This window comes from Trachinotus anak, unplaced genomic scaffold (assembly GCF_046630095.1).
Source record: "Trachinotus anak isolate AG129_WGS33_773 ecotype Australia unplaced genomic scaffold, CSIRO_AGI_Tana_v1 ptg000032l, whole genome shotgun sequence".
Taxonomy (NCBI): domain Eukaryota; kingdom Metazoa; phylum Chordata; class Actinopteri; order Carangiformes; family Carangidae; genus Trachinotus; species Trachinotus anak.
In genome coordinates this window covers 23,360,484-23,381,431 of record NW_027273883.1, presented here as the reverse complement: position 1 = coordinate 23,381,431, position 20,948 = coordinate 23,360,484, and the positions used below count along the sequence as shown (strand labels likewise).

At 41.1% G+C, this 20,948-nt stretch overlaps 1 protein-coding gene across 5 annotated transcripts; it reads right to left on the bottom strand.

Moving 5' to 3' along the window:
- Nucleotides 1–627: 627 nt before the first annotated feature.
- On the bottom strand, nucleotides 628–19,059 carry fbxl4 (F-box and leucine-rich repeat protein 4). Of its 5 annotated transcripts, XR_011686621.1 has the most exons (10): nucleotides 18,937–19,047; nucleotides 16,808–17,443; nucleotides 14,736–15,069; nucleotides 12,220–12,464; nucleotides 11,735–11,948; nucleotides 9,120–9,191; nucleotides 7,149–7,273; nucleotides 5,821–6,008; nucleotides 2,756–4,649; nucleotides 628–2,700 (listed from the first exon to the last, which is right to left on the bottom strand). XR_011686621.1 is itself a non-coding variant. In XM_071468474.1 (9 exons), the coding sequence occupies exons 2-9, from the start codon at nucleotides 17,302–17,304 to the stop codon at nucleotides 4,486–4,488; spliced, it is 1,839 nt and encodes a 612-aa protein (XP_071324575.1). In that variant the 5' UTR covers nucleotides 17,305–17,443; nucleotides 19,033–19,059; the 3' UTR covers nucleotides 628–4,485. The 5 variants fall into 5 exon arrangements, 4 of the variants coding, with proteins under 4 accessions (XP_071324575.1, XP_071324572.1, XP_071324573.1 ...); XM_071468474.1 differs by having other exon boundaries at nucleotides 628–4,649; nucleotides 19,033–19,059; XM_071468471.1 differs by having other exon boundaries at nucleotides 628–4,649.
- Nucleotides 19,060–20,948: the final 1,889 nt, after the last annotated feature.

Here is a 20,948-nt window from a genome sequence, read left to right as displayed (position 1 = left end):
GCAAGAAATCAAGCCGTAGCGCAGAGCGGAAAGCCTCCATGAATCACGTTTGCATCCGCACTCGCACACACAGCAGCAGAGACAGCAGCGGTGGTGGTGTTGGTGGCTGAGGAATAATCATTGGGGAGGCAGTCCAAATTAATACTTCAGCCGAGGCCGCCTCGTTCTCCGTCATTAGGGCACATTACAGGGCCACAATATACATCATTAAACCAGGCATAAACAATTCATTAAAAGGCCGTTAAGAAGACAAGCTAATGTCACTTCTCCCTGTGGTATTAATAGACTGTAAAATAGCAGAGGGTTAAGGCATAAAGGATCATTCCACCACCACTATTCAGTCCGTCATCCTGACTAAAGGCTTCACTAGCTGTAGACGACCCCGATCACACGAGTCTACGTACAAAGCCTTAGCATGACACAGTAAAACAGCCTACGCTTGTTTTGACAGTGATGGCGTCCTGTTCACTGAAGCTGGAGAATAATGGAAAGTGGCATATTAGCAAGTTAATGTATTTGTAGTAATGTAGACACTTTGTTCTACTGTCAGATTCCTTATAAAACCCACGTCCCTACAGGATCACAAGAGGAATGTCAGAATTAAAGGAGCCACACAGAGACGGAGCCTTCTGTATCAGTCATCAGCCTTCAGTTTATTTGAAATCTGGTGAAAGTGAAGCACCCAGTTTCATCATGACAGAGGCACGATGTTTTCACACAACAGTGGCTTTGACGCTGCAGCACAGGGAGCATCACTGCGTGTCCTTACCAATGGCACAAAGGCTGACCACACATCCAGAATGAAGGAAAAAAGAGAGAGAGAGAGAGAATGCACATTACATGACAGAAAAGCAGGGTCGTCCCAGTTACTCAAGGTGGAGAGCAAATACAACACCAACACTGGAAAGTGTTGAACCCAACTGCTGCCTATTCTGCCTTCAGTAAATGCTGTTTCTGATCATTGCTGTACACAGTATACTGTACATGGTCAGTGTTTTCATTTTGATGCTATTGTCATTTGAGGAGTAATTATCTTAGAATATACTTGAAATTGCTGCCTGGTTTTGGCTGGACTGAGCAAATGTGATGTATGGGGTCCAGTCAACCAGATATAATAAAACTGCTTCCAGCTACAATTATCCAATTCCCTTTCATTGAAGTGATATTTGTATCATCTGAATGGAAGGGCTTCTGTATGCACCCATTCCTCTTCAGATGCAACCGATACTGAAAACAAATGAAAAAATATCAGTTTCAACATAAATACAATTGTAACAGGACAGTCCAGCATTGTCCATCAAACCTATAATTAGACAGGAAGATTGACATCTGTTGGATTTCAGGGCGTCCCGTACCGCTCTGTCAGGAGTGCTTAGCCTAGCTTAGCACAAAGGAGCAGGGAAAGCGCTAGCATCAAGACCATAGTAAACATTTTAGAAATGCAACTCATTTCAAATTTCCCCAAAAACTTACACTAAACAGTATTTACTTATTGAACTGTTTGGTTGCATTTTCTGTTACTGTTATCTTCCTCTGTGAAGTTTACAATTTTTTTTTTTTTTTTGCGTAAAACATGTATTCAAAGATACTGACTCTAAACAATATCAATATTCAAACATCACTATGTGTCATTTGAATTTATTATTAAAATAATGAAAACATGAATTCAGTCTCCTCAGTGGGGCCTACAGCGCTAGCTAGCACTGCCCCTTCACATATGTTTCCAACGGCTTCAAAGGTAACTTATATACATAGACTATCTAAAGCTAGTGATTAACGCAGTGTTAAGAGCACAGTCTGGCAACCCCACTGTACGACCTGAACTTCTGCAAGAGGTTCTTCCATTCTGTGCTAAGCTGGGCTAAAGAGGTCCTTCTATTCTCTGTGCTAAGCTAAGCTAGACCTACCAAATGCAATAAGATGAAATTGATATCTCAATCCTCTCATTTGACTTTAGTAAGAAAACAAAACACTATTTCCCGAAATGTATATTACTGTTTATGTATATGAGGATAATGAATTTAAATAACATGTTTATCACACAGGGAAGTATAAATAAATATTATTTTGCATATTACTCAACATGGCTGATATACAATATATGGCATATAAACTGGTCAAATGTAGTAGAGGGACTAATGACCAGGTTTCTTTGTATTACTTTGGTTGAAGGGCGTAAAAGCAAAGCACTTCACTACAATCTAAACCACATGGACATCACACTACAGTCAAACAGGAGTATAAGGCACAAATATTGACTAATAGCATGTGCTTAAAACAAAACTTCAAGTTTTTTCAAAAAAAGAAATGCTTCTCAAGCACTTCTGCCACACTGCAACTGTGGCTTTATATATTACAAAAATTAAATAATTACATAATTGTTTCACAATCATACAACTACTGCAACATTCAACACTCAATAGGCTATAGTTTTTCCTTTGTCTCAGTTACTTCAGTGCGAACAGATCATTTGTGTCATGTGTGTTTGTTGGTTAAGAGCAGCACCTATGGCAGGTAACCTCAAAGCTGACTCAGTCTGGTGTTGCCGTCTATAAAGATCTGTCTGTTGTGCTGGTTTCCGAAGTAAAATATGTTTTAAAAAAAAATTAAAACCAGATGAAATATATAACCCCTGAGTTTCAGGACAAATACTGAGATCACTATTTACTCTGTGTCATTTCACATACTATTGTCATCTCACTTCGCAGTACTGCTCCCTGCTGACAGATCTTCATTTTGGTAGGTACGCAGTGACAAACAGCTCAATGTAAATAACAACAGGAAAAACATGAGGAACCAGTGACAATCAAATTTCATCAGACAAAACTGTTGTGTCCACATCTTTCAAGCCCGACACCCGAACCTCCCTTAAAATGAAATGACCAAAACAATTACTAACAAAATGAATGACCTGTATGACCTCAGCATACACAATCACAATCAGTCTAATTAGCTTTAACGTTTGCTGGGCTGATTTAAAAACCTGACTTGAATTTTTTGCTTTACTTGGGCCAAAAATGTAACTATGAAACATGTCATCTCTATTAAAGGGCAGATTTAAACAGAAATAAACCTAGGATAAGTTACATCTGGTGCCTTTCTCGACAGGTCTAAACCAACAAAAGAGCCTTTTATGTTTGATTAAGAAGGCACCTGCCAGGCCACAATTTCAGTGAAAGCTCTTTTCTAATTTATACATCATTATTTTATCCACCTGTAAAATATGGTGAAATCTATTTCATACAATGCCATTGAAAACTTTGAAATGGATTTGTTGCATCTGACCTGTTAAACTGCAAACGCTAGATAATATACTAATTGTTTCAGTCATTTTTTTACAAAAGCAAAATGTCAAACATTCACTAGTTTCAGCTTCTTCCAATTAAGGATAAGCTGCTTTTCTCTGTTTTGTACCATTACTTCTAGCTGCTTTCATTTCAAATGAGCCAGTCTGTCAGCTGTGGATCTGATTTTTTTCTACTTCTTCACTTATAGAACGTGTAAATTAAAACAAAGTTTGTTCCAGTTTGGTTTTTCACAAGTTCGCACATGTTGTTAGTGAATCTCAGGTGCAAGGACAGTTGATGTTGTTGTTGTTACACTTCAACATGAGGTCCTCGTGCATGATTCTGTCAGTCAGTTTGCAGCAACAAACCACTTGTGATACTTGCATTAAGGTTTGAGTTGGCACAATCCACACAGTAGAGTGTGTGAAATAAGGCTGCGTTCACGCTTATGTTTAGCCTTTAACGCTCCTGATGCCTCTGAACACAACAGCAATATAGTTCATTTCTTTTAATTAAATCAAACTGGCTTGACGTTGACAGATGCCGTCAGAATGACCACTGTGCATTAAAATAGCCCATGTTTGCTGCACAAGGCACTGACCAAGGCCCTGATCTTTAAATATGTTACCAGCTAACATGAGTATGTGACTACCAAACACTGCTTTTTCTCAGTATCCAATAAGGTTATGTTTCACACTTTTTTTTTTTTTTTTTTTTTTTATCCCTTTTTGTTGTTCTACCAAGATGTTCAAGGGAGGATTGCTCATAAATGTTGGTTTGTTTGTGAGTCTTGCATCAAGCAGAAAGGCATATTTTATAAGCCTTGTTTTTCTTGGCAATACATAAGTGGTGATTCATATTCTGGGAAGATGTAGCAGCTTTACTGCAACGACCCTGATTTCAAGTGTCCAAAAAAAAAAACAAACAAAAAAAAACAACAAAATAAGTCTCTTGTTCTGTAATCCATTAACTAGGATTCTGCAGTGTTCAGCCAGTTAATCCAAAGAAGTTCCTCACCCAGTCCAGCTGCTTTATTTCCTGACCACTGCAAGATCTTGTCTGTGATACAGATGCAGGCAGGCCTGCAATCAGCTCCAGCATCTGAACTGACTCTTATTCTGTCTGGGGCAGTGTTTGCTGGCGAGCAGCTCCCTGCTCTTGCTTCCTCTGGACAGTGGGGAATGAAACAGTGCTGAGGTCACTGAGTGAAACTCTTCTTGATGGCAACATTGGGGAAGAGGCCACAGAGCTCTTGGACGACTCGCATGTCTATCTGGGAGCAGAAGGAGACGTCCAGGAGGAGAAGCTGAGGACAAGACTGGAGGAGTTTCTTCAGCGAGGCAGCACTCACCAACCGTGTACCTGTCCGTAAGACATGTCACAGCAGGGACGAGAAAACACAAACACATAAGCAAAGAAATACAAAGGAGGTACTGCAAGTACAGTGCAAATTCCTGAGTAACTAAAAAAATGTATTCCTCTGCAATATGTCTAACATTACCAATAATATTTACAACTGATACATATTATAGACATGGTCCAGGCCAAAATAACAAGTGTCATGTTATTTTGTTTAGTCATGCCCCTGGTGATTTACTTTCCAGCTGCTGTAGCACACCTGTAACAGCCAAAGAACTGATAACATCAGCAAACTGTAGCCAGCCTGGATAACACTCGTCCAGCTACCTGTGCTGTCAAACTCATCGACTTACGCAACTGCAACTATAGTGCACAGTAGTCACTGATGTGGTGAGCTGTTGCAACTTTGCTGACTGTGTGGTGTTGTATTCTTTGGGTTACAGTTTGCAGTTCATTTGGGAGTTTTTGCATGTTAAATGCATATTTGGGATTGGCAAACACCCATCCCATGTAAAGTGATGATTCAATAATGACCATGAACCATTAATAAATGCAATCCTTCACAATATATGTGTTTATCACTGAAATATTCACAACACTCATTTTTAATGGCTAAATAATGACACATAAGTAAAGATGATAGCAACATGCACCTTTCCGTTGTGCTGTATATTAACAGGGCTATAACTGAATGTTGGAAAAATATCACATGCAATTCTAAGACAAAAACAGGTGTAATGAAAAAGATGCCTGGGCACTAATCTCTTAAACATAAAACATAATTTGTTCTCCAGGAGCATGTACATATGAAGTGCACTTGTAACCATGCAAAAATATTCTCTGATGCAGTCTCTTATTCAGTGATGTGAGGATGGCCAGGTGTAAAGAACAAGGCAACAGTGTTGGCGTGTTGCCATTACATTATGCAAACATTACATATGGTAATGTTTGCATATTTGTGTGGCTTTGTGCAGCTGCTGCAGGTCTGTTGCAGTTTACTATGACATCTGAACACATCCCACATTGGAAGCGTTTTGCTAAATGTGAAGTTTATATGAAAAACATATGAACAGCTATGCATAAATAAGCTGGTCATGACCATAATTAACAAATTATTAATAAATAACAAATGTTTGTGAAAGGATATCCACGTATGTGTGAGATAAAAGCTTACCCAGTATGTCGAGGTGCTGCAGGGAGGGGCAGCTGGCGGCCAGCTCCTCTACGTCTGAGTCGCAGACAGTGCGGTTGGCGGTGAGGAAGAGTTTGCGCAGGCGGGGCAGGCTGCGGGCAAGGTGCTGGAAACATCCAGTGCTGCTCTGCAGTGTGGGACACCAGCCCAGGTCTAACTCCTCCAGCATCCTGAACAACCACAGACCAAACAGGGAAACTGGAGTGATACAGTTCACAAATTCACACATTCAGTGGAATCAGATGTGATCTGCTTTAGCTCTGTGGTCTGCAACATTTGAGTTGTTTATCAGCGTAATGGTGGTATATAATAACTAGAATTACCGCCTCACGGTTGTTTGCCTCCCCCAACCAGCTAAATTGCAGGAAATATGGTCATAATCTCCCCTTCCTGAGTTACAGTGTTGAATAACGGTCAGACATGTTGATGACCTTTGACCTTTTGGATATAAAATGTCATTACTTCATCATCTTATCCTGTTACACATTTGTGTCACAATAGCGTATGAGTTCTTGAGTTGTGACCAAAAATGTGTTTTGTGAGGTCACAGTGACCTTTGACCTTTGACCACCAAGATCTGAACAGTTCATCCTTGAGTCCAAGTAAATGTTTGTGTAAAATCTGAAGAATTTCCCTCAAGGCATTTCTGAGATATTGCATCACAAGAATCTGACAGACAGACAAACCTGAAAACATAACTGTAAAGTAGCAATCTAACAAACACAAGGTGATCACTGAGTATACTGGCAGCCTCTACTGGCCTCTACACTGTATTTACATTTTGAAGTATGACAGGTCTTCCCGCTTGATTGCTTTGCAGCAGAAAGCGGCAGCGAGACACTGCTGTTCCAGCACAGACAAAGCAAAAGAGTGAAATGCTGATGAAAAATGAAATCAATTTAGTTAAATTTATTCTTCTCAGTGAGGATAAGTAGATAAGTAATAGGGCTGTATGATATGCAAAAAAAAAAAAAAAAAAGTATTATTTTGGCAGATATTGCGATTGCGATACGAGTCATGATTTCAGTTGAAATAATCATATTTGCATTTTCATATTCACTGAACATGTACCAAACAAGCATGTTCCTTTACGTCAGGAGAATATGATTTGTAGACTGGGGCATCTCTGTAGCACCACGACACTTATGGTGCTAACAATGCACAACATTGTTGTGATGCAAATTTTTTTTCAGTTCCAGCGATTTGGACATTGCGTTTGGCCATCTTGCAATTTCGATTCTATTTCGATCAATTGTGCAGTCCTAATCAGTAAACATTCTTAAAGCATAGAAGACAACGACACTACCCACCTGCAGCCAGAGACGAGCTCAGCCAGGCCTCGATCTGTCAGGTTTCTGCAGCGCCACAGGTCCAGTGAGCAGAGCGAGCGACAGCGAGCAGCCAGCATACTGGCCACAGTGTCATAGTCCTCAATCTGCAGGAGAGACAGGCAGCAGCTAACGTTGATGTTCACTGTGTGTGCAGGGTCAACACCAGTTTGAAAATGGACTCTCAGAACATGCAAATCTACAGCACCCCCCTGAACTGCAGCTGATTCAGTGGATATGATTTATGAATGGTTACTATGTCTGTCTGTGTAAACAACAGAATGAAGAACCAGAGGAGATTCTGTGTTTGCTTCAGCTACTACAGATGCCGTAAAATACTGTGTGTTTCATCCAGTCACAGAATTCAGTAATTTGCCTCGAGGACGCCAGTGAGAGGGAATGAAGTAATGAGTGAGACAGTCAATAGTAATTGTCTTCTAACCGTCTCTCGTGCATTTTGAACTAACTTTTGAAATGTAGCGATAATAAAAAGCTGCTAAGATGTATTGGTTGGTTTGAGGCACATAAGCTTACTTCCTCAAGAGAGAACAAAGCTTTAACAGAGATCATCATCATCATCATCATCATCATCATCATCATCACCATCAAAAAAAAAAAGAAGTCTTTCAAGAAGTGATTTGTGTTTGTGTAACTGTTATTGTTCTTTGGTGTCAGGTAATGTTGGCCATACTTCATCCTTTCATCCAGAGATGAAAGCAAAGAAATGGAATTGAACAGCCAAACAGCCAGTGCAAGTACCTCACCTGCAGAAATGACAGCATGCAGAATTTCTCTTAGCAGTGGACTGATATTAAATCTTTGGCTGAGAGAGTTGCTGCCATTATGTATTTCCGTTCCATTACTAACGATGACACTTTATGTCTTATGAAAAAGTACAAGAGGAAACTGGACTGAATTTTTGGATTTCCTCTCACATTTTCTCATTTGCTACATCGTAATTTGCATCAAAGATCAATCATTTGGATGGAAACTCAGCTAATGACACGGTGTGTGGTTGAATGACTGAGTCATTTTGTCAGTTAAAGACTGAGTGAGTGAGAAAATTAGACAGTCAGTAAACAATGTGTTTAAGGTGAATTTTCTTCTCTTTTTGAAACACCTTTTAGAAAAATACATTAATAGGCTAATTAATCTATAATATAAAAAAAAAATACTTGTCTAAACTTAACCTGTATATGCCACATACTGTGTATCATTAAGCATGTCATTATTCTGTATACAATGGTGGACATACTCACTGGTCAGAATAACATTAAAGGAACAGTTTCTGGCAGAGATGAGAAGACTAGTACCATTCTCATGTCTGTCTTATAAACATAAGGCTACCGCTAGCGGCCAATTAGCTTAGCTTACCTTTGGATAAAGACTGGAAACAGCAAGCTTGACTCTGTGCTATAGTAAGAAAATCCCTAAAGTTCTCAAGTTAACATGTCATATTTCATTTGTTTAGTCTAAGTGTGAAAAAACTTTTTACGAGGGTTATGTGCTCAGACAAAACAAAGAGGTTTAGTCCATAAGCCCCTGAACGAAATATCAATTATTTTTACACCTTGTTTTTTTTTTGTGAAAAAATTAGTCAGTTGAGCTTCAGAGGTGCTGGTAGGCAAAGTACCAACCAAGGTTAGCCGTTTCCCTGTCTCCAGTCTTTATGCTAAGCTAAGCTGAGCTAAGCAGCTGCTGGCTGTAGCCTTGACAAGAACAATTTAACTCTCCCCCAGAAAGCAAATATGTGAATTTCCCAAAATGTCAACCCACTCCTTCAGTATGTAAAAACTCATGGTAGCTAATTTGTTTATCATAAAACTAACAATTTACTTATTTGTGTGCAGTGGCAATCCAATGTGACCAGGCTCTGTGTGTGTGTGTGTGTGTGTGTGTGTGTGTGTGTGTGTGTGTGTGTGTGTGTGTGTGTGTGTGTATATACATTCTCACCCTCACACAGCTGCCTAGGTTGAGGTGTCTCAGCTCTATGCAGAAAGTCAGGATGCTCAGAATAGCAGTTTGCTGTTGAAATATGGAGAAAGCAAAAACACAAAGTTACTTATACTTCTGAAAAGTGTGCGGTTGTATTTCAGAGACTGCAGCACTCGAGCAACAACGAACTAAACACCTGACATCTCATCTGAATGTAAGTCTAAGAAGGTATACATTCAATTAACAATGTGCATTTAAGTAACAGCAGCAGGTCCAGTAATGTCATCCAAAGTTCCTCCTAAGTGCTTTCCTGCCAGCTGCCTGGTACACTCAGGTTTTGAGGAAATTTAATATCGCACAAACAGATTTTTTTCCTCTACGTCTCCTCACAGAGTCAGCACAGTGAGGACAGAGACCTCTCCAGTGGCACTGCAGCTAGGATGGAGACATGGGAATTCAACACTGCAATTGCCAACACATGAACCTCAGTGGCAGGGGAAAGCGTCAGACATGAAAGGGAAAGCCTTGTGTGTGTGTGTGTGTGTGTGTGTGTGTGTGTGTGTGTGTGTTTGGTGTGTGTACTCGAGTCTGTCGCTGGCATCTTTACAAACGCCTCTCTGCGGCGAGCTAGCCATTTAATTAGAACAGTGACAGGGTAATGACAGCTGAGATGTCAGGGCTTCAAACAGACACACAGCTCGCTCTGTCTGCCTGGGTATAAACAACTTGCAGCATGTTGCCTGGCTCCACCGCAGAAACTCTACACCGCCTCGTGCCCACAACGCCGCTCTGAAACATGACAAACACTGGGGAAAGGCTGAGGTGCAACACCAACACACAAGACAGTGGTTTTACACGTCAGACAGGCCTGAACCTGAACACATGCAGGACTTGTCTTCAAGACCCCCTGAGCTCAGAGTTGACTCAGTTCATCTCAAAACACAACAACAGAGAATTAGCAGCATCCAGCCCAAAACATGTACCATCAAATGAGCGGCTTGTGGAGATCATTAGTCCTACAGCATGAAAGGGCTTCTGAATGTTAAAAATGTTAGGACTAACCAGGAGAGGTTCAGTTTTTGTCAGAAATGTTAGATACTCCTATAAATATGCTCTTTGATTTTTTGATTTTTGTTTTCACTTTTTTATCACTATTTATAACTGTGAGTCCCCCTGCACTCAAAAGTATTTTTTGCTTATTGTTACTTCATTTCACATGTTTGGGGTTAATTTGTGCATAATGATGTATGTTTGAACACTAGAAGGCAGTTTCACATTCATTGTTATTTAATAATCATTAGTTTGATGTCTTTGTATGTACAAACATGATTTTGTGACATCACAATTAGTTCATGGTTCAATATTCAGTCAACTGCAGCGTGATGTGGCAACATGATGCCTCTTGTGCACTTCTGAGAATTGACTGTTGAAATACTGGATATCTTGTGTCCAGTAAATAAACGTTTGAGATGAAATTGATTACTTGGAAAAACCACATCAGGTAAGTGTTCTGACATGTCCGGAGGGGATCGTTAAAGGGGCAACACATACGTATTTCAGTTTAAAACATTCAAAAATTAACTTAAGTTATCAACAGAATGTAAAGAAATAACAGTTTTAGCATTATGTCAAAGACGTCTATGTATTGTGTTGCAGAGATATCTACTGAAGTTAGCATGCTAACCTGCTAATCCCCGCCTGTCACTTCTCATAATACCACTTTGTACCTAAAGTGGTGTTAGTGAGTCCTTGTGGCGTCCAGTCTGCCCTCAGTCCAACGTGATACAGTGAAGAAGTAGTAACTGCGAGTGGGCTATCAGTGTCCCACGAATCATTTTTCCGCACTTGGTCAGAAGTTTTATTGGCCTCTCATATATTTTCAATGGCCCGGCTACTAAAAAATGAAAACAACTCTTTAGTTCCCATGAATTAATAATTGTAGAGGCCTTTTATTGCAACACTTTCTGTTGTTATCCTTACTAATTAATATTGGCAACAACACTAGGTCAATATCTAGTATAAGGCTGGACTGTGTTGTATTTGCATTCTGTCAGTGTCAGCTGGTTTCAGCCCTTTACCTGTTTGCTTCCCTCCTCCTCTCTGTGCTAATACAGTTGAATTCCCAATAAAGCTGTTCTCATTTACATGTTTTTCTGTTTCTGTCAGACAACGGAACAAGTTTGAAACAGTGACTGAAACGTGGCACATTAAGACTACATGTTAACCAGAAGTTGCTTCCAAGCTGCCAAAATCACCACACACATAAGTTAAAGACAAAAGATATACTGTGATTTCAGCTATATTTACTTGTAAAATGATCACTCAGAGAGAAAGTTAGAAACTCATTCATGTCAGCTGAGCATGTGGTCGGCATAGAGAGGTGTACCAGCAGAAGGAAAGCCAAGCCTCAAACTTGCGGGGTAATACTGGCAACTCTCAGGAAAGCAGCTAATAGAGGCAGGTATGCTACCTCAACCTGTATATCCCCATATTATAAACAGCCAGGGCAACCAATTAAGATACAGAGATACAGAGCAATTGTCCTGCTGTAATTGAACAGGACAGATGTAATTCAGCAGCTGAAGACTTTATTTTGATTGTGGTCTCCCAGTTACACTGTTAACGATGCCTACCTCTATCTTGGTCCGGTAGAGCACGAGCCTGCGGAGGCGGGTTAGTTTAGAGATGTGAGTGAAGGCCTGCGGGTTGAGACGGTCACAGGAGGACAGGTTGAGCTCTTGCAGCTCTGGACAAGTCTGGGAGATGACCTCCAGACAGGCCTCATTCAGGAAATGGCAGCACGACAGCTCTAGACAGACTAAGCTGAGACCACAAGCCTTCATGAAACTGGGGAGGGAGATAAGTGGAGGAGAAAAAACACAGAAAATATATGAATGTCAAGTTACCAAACTCCTTGTCTTTCCATCCCTAATTCAGACAATAATGCTAACATACTTTTTCAGGATCTTGTAATTTTTTTATTATGAATTACAGAAAAAAAGTTTCTTTTGTCTCAGTATGTCCCTCTTGCAAAACAAGTGCTTTGCTTGTGAGTATTGGCTAGTTTTCCAAGGTCATTTCTCTTTTTCTAGCACTTGCGGGCTGCTGACAGTCTGACCTGCTGAAGCCGGTCAGGGTGAGAGCGCTGCGGTTGCCGGTCCAGGACAGGTTGAGCCTCTGGAGGAGGGTGCAGCGGCTCTGCAGGTGTCCCAGGGAAGCGTCACTCAGCCGGGCCCAGTAGGGCTGCAGACTCAGCTGGGTGTACTGCAGCGGGTCGCAGCAGTGCTGGTGCAGCAGCTTACAGCTCTGGGCCAGACGGCAGAGGTCTGGCAGGGTCAGGTGGCTCAGTATCAGCTGGATGAGCTGTGGATGGAGGATGGGGAGAGGGGTTAGGAGGGGAGAGGAGAAAGGAAAGGGTAAGATGGGGGGGGGGCGACGAAAAGACAGAGGAGAGACAAAAGATGTGTGTGTATTGCAGAAAGCAAAGCATAACACAGAACATTAAAGAGTAATAGAACCTCACAGAGAACAGGGAATAACAGAGGAGAGTAGAGAATGTTAATTGTGCCCCCTCTGTCACGCAGATCTAAATAGTGGTTATCTGGGACACGAAGCACTGATAGCAGGATCAGTGGTGAGGTGAGCCGGCGTGCTTTGCACTTTGTTCGTGTGCCTCTCAAATTGAAAGAATGACTGTGCTTGTGTGAGTGTGTGTTGCAGTGAATTAACAATACACAGTGTTCAAGCGGGTATCAGCTGACAGATAATAGCTATATTGTGTTTCTGAAACAAACACACGCCGGTTGTGAAGACTGCTGTTAATGGCAGCGGTTTGGAGAGGAGATAAGAGAACGAGTATCAAGAGCACTGCTGGTGTTTTGAAGCTCGCCTCAGACGACACGATACGTCTGTTTGGCATGAAAATGACTGTGTGTCCGTGAGTGCAGACGAGATCAAGTGTCACAACAGGTCCAAGCCACAATGTTCACGTGTTAGTGTGGAATACTGTTAAATAAAGTTTGTGTATATACTTTTACAGGGTACATGTAATGACTTTTGAACAACCTGATGCAAATAATTTTACAATTTACTGAAACATACAGTATGATCATAATCTGTTCATAATAAAGATTCATGGAATCTTAAAAATACTGTGATGCATTACTATGAATTATTTTGGGGACTAAAGGGACAAATTGAAGCTACACTGATTTTCCTATTTCCCATCTTTTTTGTGTTTTTCCTAATTTTTTTTTGTTGTTGTTAAATGTACATTTGACATACAGCAAACTAAAACAACAACATGCTAACATACACGTCAAAGGAGGTCAGTCAAAAGAAACTTAATCAGCATCAGTTCTGATAATCAATTAATTGTTTCTGTTTAATTAAACAAAAAGATATTCTCAAATGTTCTTAAATGTGACGATTTGCTGCTTTTCTCTGTTTTATAACTGTAAGATAAAAATGTTTTGGGTTTTATTGGTCAGACAAAACCAGACATGAAGAAGACCTCATCTTGGACTTGGAGAATTTATCATGACCACTTTTCACTGTTTCCTTTTATTTCCATGAGCTAAAAATTTAGACCAATGGACAATGAAAGTAACCATTAGTTCAAAGTAAGACAGGTAGATCTGAAATTTGCTATGTCACCACCAAGCAGCAACCTCTTGGGCTGAAAAATAAAGCTAACATCAAGTGCCAAAAACTGCAGCTCCTCAAATGGCCACCTGGGGCTGGCTCCAAAAGTGAGTCAATCCCTATAGACTCCCATATTGAAATTCCCAAATTTACAGCAGAAATAAACATGTTTACAGCCTGGTCCAAAAAACTGTTTTGGTTTGTATAGCTAATTTCCTCTTCGTGGCAACTGTACAAGTTTTTATACAACTCACCCGTTTAAATTTTATTAAGGCATAAAGTTCCACATAATTGAGGGTGTGCCACAAATCGGCACAGAAGTCTCGGTTCAACACGCACCCCTCCTCTTTGCCCAGTTTTGGATTAGCCGGGACTTAGGCGGAGCCATGACCTTTGTCCACCAAAATCCAATCAATTTATCTTTGAGTCCAAGTCAATGTTTGAGCCAAATCTAAACAAATTACCTTAAGGTGGTCGGGAGATACCACATTCAAGAGGCCAAAAATGTGTTTCGTGAGGTCACCGCAACCTTGACCATAAACCTTTGACCACCAAAATCGAATCACTTCATCCTTGAGTCCTAATGAATGTTTGTGCCAAATTTTAAAAAGTTGCTTCGAGGCATTACTGAGATATTGTGTTCACAGGAATGGGACGGAAGAACGGACAACCAGAAAACATAATTCTGTGTCAGGCGTGGAGGTATAAAAAGTACCATCTGCTTTGAGATTTACTGATGATAACTGCTCCTACCACATGTGTCAGGTGGGACCTTCATATTTGCCAAAAACAGCAAAATGATAACTGGAGTGACACCTTAATAGGAAGTTTCAATGAAAATGATACACTACACTTAATATTTAGTAATTAGCCTTTGGTCAAAAAAATATTCCATTCCGTACCAATATCCCAATCAGCATTAACAGACACAGAGCAGCAAAACTGAAGTGTCTATTCTTCAGTGGACACATCTTTCTGCTCTGTACTTACCTCATAAGGCAGCTTGTCAAAGTAGCCGTTTCCTGTCCTCTGGTTCTTGCCATCTCCTTGCCTGAAAGGACCGCCCACATCAGAGAGCTCCTCCTCGCTGTCACTCAGGTCACTAATGTCTATGATGGGCATCTTATAGAGGGCCAGCATGGGCCTCTCTTTTACCCCACGGAGAATGACAGCATCCAGCTCTGTGTAGTAATCCAGCAAGGAGCTGTTGACCTCCAGACGCAGCAGGTTGGTGGGGAAGTTGATATGTTTGATGCTGGGGGAAAACTGGCGTGCCTGGGGTGTCAGCATCTTGGTGGGCTCCCCTGACCACAGCACCTCCCATCTGGACAAGAGAAGGTATACACAACAGTTGTATTGTAAAGCTACTGCACCATTCTTTGAGATGGCCATCTTAGGGTCTATGTAGACAGCTGTCTTAAATTTTAGAAGGGGTGAAGGGTGAGAGAAAGCAGGTTTGTCATGAAGGATATCAGGTGGGCACCTCTGATCACTAATTTTTTCTCCCCCTGGAAACAGGCCCATAACTCTGATGATTTGTGGGAACCAGTCTACCTGTAGTACAGCGCACAACATCCATCAGGCCTACAGTCATTTTTATGGTTCAGCAGTGGCACTCCAATGCTTTATGTGACTTATAACACCTGACCACTTTCATAATCCATCAGCACAATATACCCCAACTTTCATCTCGCACTTCATCTTCAGCTGCTTGCTCAGTGTTTTTAGGCTTGTTTTGTATGCTTCAAGTACTGAAACCATTGAGACCTCAATAAAAAAATAAAAAATTTTTAAAAAGCATATGGATAATAATAAACAGCTAGCTCCCTGCTGCTGCTGTCTGTATTACTGGCTTATAGAAGACATGAAGACGGATAAACACTGATTGAAACAGATTTTTATTTTCAGATTTTTATTTCTGGTAATTTTACAAATAGTAATGGTTCCGTGGTATTTATTTTGACACTGGTTATAAATCAGACTTCTGATTTAAAAGACAAGCTCAAGACTTGCAAGGCAGAGTACTACCATCTGACGATGTTAGAACCAGGAAAGGAAGTGGAGTTTGTTATAATCACATCACTGTCAAACAATCACTATTAAATGTTATATGAGAAAAAAAAGTTCACCTTCCCAAAAATGTACTAAAATATAAATCCATTTTTTTATTTGGAAAAACTGTCATACCCACAAGGATCTGGCTGAAAATATATTTATCATTTTCCATTGTGATGCATGGCAGACAAAATGAGGCAAATTTCATTAAAGATCGGGATACATTTTGATAAATGACCAGCACAACTGGGTTTTGCCAGGTTCTCAGTTGATAGTTACATGATTGGTACACGTTTATTTGACTTAAGCAACATCTTTCTGATCACACCCCTGGTATTTTACCCACAAGCTAAATTCAAATTCAAACTTTTCTTCACTCAAGTGAACCGTTGAAGTTTTTTGTATCACTGGAATATTAGGTTAGATTAGCTCTCTCACTTTTTATTGAATTATGATGATACCCACTCTGGGTAGCCAGGAGTTTTTTTCTAAATGCCAGCTGAACTAGCTCATTTTACTGGTCTGTTGGTGGTTTGGTACAAATACAGATTTTACCTCTGTTTGTAAAAATACATGTTTTTTCAAAGTGTAATGACAGAATGTTAAGGACTACATTTGCACATTTTGGTTTTATTGGTGGAAGGCAGAAACATAAGTGCCACTCTGCTAGTACACTGTGGAGATTTGAGATTAGAGCCATAAGAACTAATGAACTTTATTTGTCGAGCACTTTCCATAACAATATAACAAAGTGCAAGGAAATAATTAAGCAAATCCAATATGATAAAGAACACAAATGTCAAGCATCAATCTGTGAGGCATAACATACGTAATAAACAACAACAGTAATGTGATATGAGATAAATGTAAGGCCGCAAGGGTTCATTTCAAAAACTAGAGGCCTGGCATCTACTTTAAAACTGTACCTAAGTGCTGATACTGCACTGTTAATGAAGTTAAAATCTCAGTGGAGAACTTAGACTGACAGAACAGATGGCTGTTGTTACCTGACATCAGTAGGTGGGCTCTGGGAGAAAGGGTTGTGGGAGCAGGCCAGGATCTGGACGATGGCTCCAGGGTAATAAGTCTCTAGCACCTCCACTGTTGTAGGATAGACAGGCTCCTCAAAGCCCAGCTCAATATAATCCTGGCTGTAGAAGCCTTTAGGGGTGCGACGGAAAGGTGGCGGAGCACTGGCACACTGTTCCCACCATGTCCCATAAGCTCTGAATACAGCCGTCTGGGTGAAATCCCCTGAACTGGGGTACACGTTGGGTACCCCAGCCAGGTTCCACATGGTGTAGGACATGCTGTTTTCACTGCCATAGTGGGAGCTGAAGTCTAGAACCTCCTTTGCATACTGCTCCACTTCCACACTGACCGGCAACACCGCCCGCTGGCCTGACTCCACAGCCCGTCGACTGGTCAGAGCCTCGCCTCGCGTCCCACTCCTGGAGCGTCGCCGCAGACAGATATAGTAAAACATGCTCAAGAGGGTTAACATAGGGAACTCTGGGGCTGATGGGGGCAGAGGGGAGAAATGGAGGCTAGAGGGAGGAAGAGCCTCCACCTAGCGGAAGCACACCTGCTCAAGTGCAGGGGGTGTACAAAGCGCAGGCTAGAGGCCCGGCTGCATGCACGACCTGTGGGTTAGGCAGAGACAAACACATACAAGAGTGAGAACAGCATGACAGCAGGTGTGAATGCATGTGGTTATCTATCTAACAAAAACAGAAATTAAAAAGGGAGTGTCAATTAGACTTTTAGATTAATGTGAATGGAAGTTTTACAAAATATAAAAATACATCCACATGTAAGAAGAATATAAGTTACTAGATCCATGCTTACTACTGGCATTTACAGTGCTGGGAAACTTTCAGAGGACAGAAGCTCATGGAGTGTAAAGTAAAGCTTACTGTTGAGAGGTGTGGCTTTTTAAGCTAACTGACATTATTTATGATGTGCTGCCATTGGTGTAAAACGCTCTTACTTAGCAAACACAACTAGTATAATGTGATTCATGGTTAAAACTTCCTATCTACAGTTACCCCCAACATCAAATTGTAGTCTGGTACCACTGTTTGCACATAGAAAGATATGTATTCATATTAAGGGCCATTCATGCTGTTAACAACTTGCAGGCAGCAATGTAACATGAATGCATGTTTACCCAGCCTTTGAGAGTCAAAATGCATGTTAACACCCCTAATGATTCAAAAGCTCTACCCTGAGTGGTTCATCCAGGCTTCAGTGACTGGTGTCCCGCAGGCTCTGTCCTCACAGGCTGTTACACCACACCTGATGTCGGGTACACACAGACTAGGAGAGGCTAATTAACGGACAGGACTGGCCTGCAGGACGCCATGAACCACAAGGTCTGGGGTGTGATACCTCACTGCTCAACAGGTTTTTAGTAACAGTTCATTTAGGGACAACAGGTGATTCACAGGTGACCAAAATATTCACAACCACTGCCATCAATACCAAACTGATTGACAGGTCTTTTAAACACCGGGGCAACACGAGGGGACATTTAAATCGGAGGTGTCAATCTTTCCAAATGTTGGCTTTAGCAAAAGTGTTTTTGTAAGCACTGGTATAAAACATGAACTACAACGTTATAAAGACCAGCACATAGCAATTCGGGCTAGTCGACAATAAGTTGACTTTGTTTTAATCAATGCTGTCAATGCCTTTTAGCATTAGCTAAGTCCGTCTTGTCAAATGTCATCTCTTCTCCAGCTTCCTCCGTGAACCGCGGACACTTCATTCTGCAGTTGAAGCTAAATTATCCCAAAACCTTGGCTAGCTTTATGGGAATTTAAAACGTTATGTTGGCATTACATTAACATGAATAAAGGCTATCTGCCACGACAAGATTTACTGCGTTGTGAACACCACAGATCAATAGAAGAAATACTAACATGACTTAACTAGTAGAGTAACGTTAACCACGGAAGTGAGCTGCCCCCAGCTTTTGTTGTTGGTGTTAACGTTAAATAGCTGGTGTTAGTTAGCCAGCGTTAGCTAGCTAGCCTACACACAAGCTGAGCTGTCAAAACACAACTGTTAGCTTCCCAAGCTAGCTTCGCAAAATGTAACAAATCAAAGAGGACGGGACTTAAGTTAAATTTACGGTAAACGTAGATCAATAAATCCATTCATGAGGAGGACTCCTCTTCTTCCCTTCAACAGGATATTTCAACCACCAAACCACATTCCTGTCGTTTACCTTGTGACGCCTTCGGGGACAGACGGACAATGCTAAACACACTGAGCGCACATTATAAGGAATTTATAAATCGAGAGAATAATTCGGAGAATATCGAAAGTTTCTATGATGTCAGGTATTTGAGACATTACATTTGGAAAATAAAGTTCATAACAGCAAAGATCATGTCAACAGCAGAAGACAAAAACAATAAACCCTGCAGAATCCTTTATTACACTCTTCTGACCCTCTGCCGTACAAACTGGGTGGATTTCGCTTCTTTTTTTCAAACGACTAAGACAGAAGACAAACAGAAACATATCATCCTTGATATTTCGTTCAAAAGAGGCATCTGAATGAGCAGAGTTAAGATAATTGAAATTGGAAATAATTACGAAGGAACAGTAAAAGCCCCTTCAGTTCCGTATAACAAATTATCAACATCCGGTCAGCATTGTTTTAAAGCAAAGGATTACGGGAATAGTAGTTCTTTAATTGCTTGCCCACTAGAGATAGATTTATTATTTTCTAGTTGCATTTAGATCAGTTCATGACGTTACAATTAATATTCAAAACTAGGAATTTTACAGAATAAAAACTGGCAGCTACCTGATGTTCACAGTTTCCATCTAATCTGAAATCAAACATATGTCTTTTTTTTTTTTTTTACTTTTGCCAAAACGTCTAAAGACATGCCACTGTTAATAGATATAGTATCAATGTGTTTTGTGTTTTTGGGAATATTTGACATTCATTATAAGATATTTGTGTGTTTGTGATTCTCATTCAGCCAAAATCAAGCTGTACTGTATGTACAGTATATATGAACTCCTGTATAATGTCTTAATGCCAATACAATTTTATTAAGTCACAACAAATGAAACTCACAATTACAATGATGCAGCACTAAAATAATGTTTTACAGAGTGTATTTCATTCTGTCTCTGCTGTCTTCAGCAGCATCAGATGCGTTTTGGCAGCCAACTAAAGAAGCAGCTGAATCCACTCATCTCTGTCTTTTGTACCTCTGAAGAAAAAAAAAAAAAACAGAGGACAGACAGTGCCTGAACTCATCACAGCAGAAGTAACCGTTAACCACTGTGAATGGACCTGCTGGCTCAGACACAAGTCAACATCAATAGTGATTCCTACCTGTTGTGGTGATGAAGGACTCATCCCTCCTGACTGGCTGCTACCTGATGATCAGGTCAGCCTGTACTGCAGAGATGACAGAGACAGCACGAGGGGTCGCAGGTGGTGAAGGAGTGGTCACACAGGTGGAGTGAGGTCCTGGTGTGAGCGTTGGCTGGTGGCTGTGCTGGAGGTGGTGGTGGCGTGGGCAGGAGGTTCGGCAGGGGAGACTGGGGGAGGAAATATATCAGCAGATTCTGGGCTGAGTGCCGGCTGTTCCTCTGCTTCATCCAGGTTTTTGTTCAAACCATTATGGATGGTGGAGTTAGCAGGAGGTTCAGCACTGGTGGTCAGGTCAACCTGCACTGCAGAGATGACAGGATACTTATCAGCAGGGTCACAGGAGGAGGTGGTGTGGTGACAAAGGCAAGACTGGTTCTGAGTTGGGCACTGACTGTTCCTCTGCTTCATCCAGGCCAGTGTTGGCAGGAGTTTCTGCAGAGAGGGCAAGATTCTCTGTGTTGTCCAGGCTGTTGGTGATCAGGTCTTCCTGCACTGCAGAGATGACAGTATGTCCATCAGCAGCAGTCGCGGAAGAGTCTAGTTTACAGCTTGGCATTGACTGTTCCTCTGATTCATCCAGGCTGTTGTTCAGACTACTGTGGATAGCAGTGGTGGCTGGAGAGTCAGCTCTGGTGGTCTGGTACAGGGGGTTTGCTGGCAAGGATCAGCAGAGCTGGGTTGAACTGGATCCATGGCAAGGTCTGGTTCTCTGGTGGCCTTCACATTCACATTCTCACCATCCA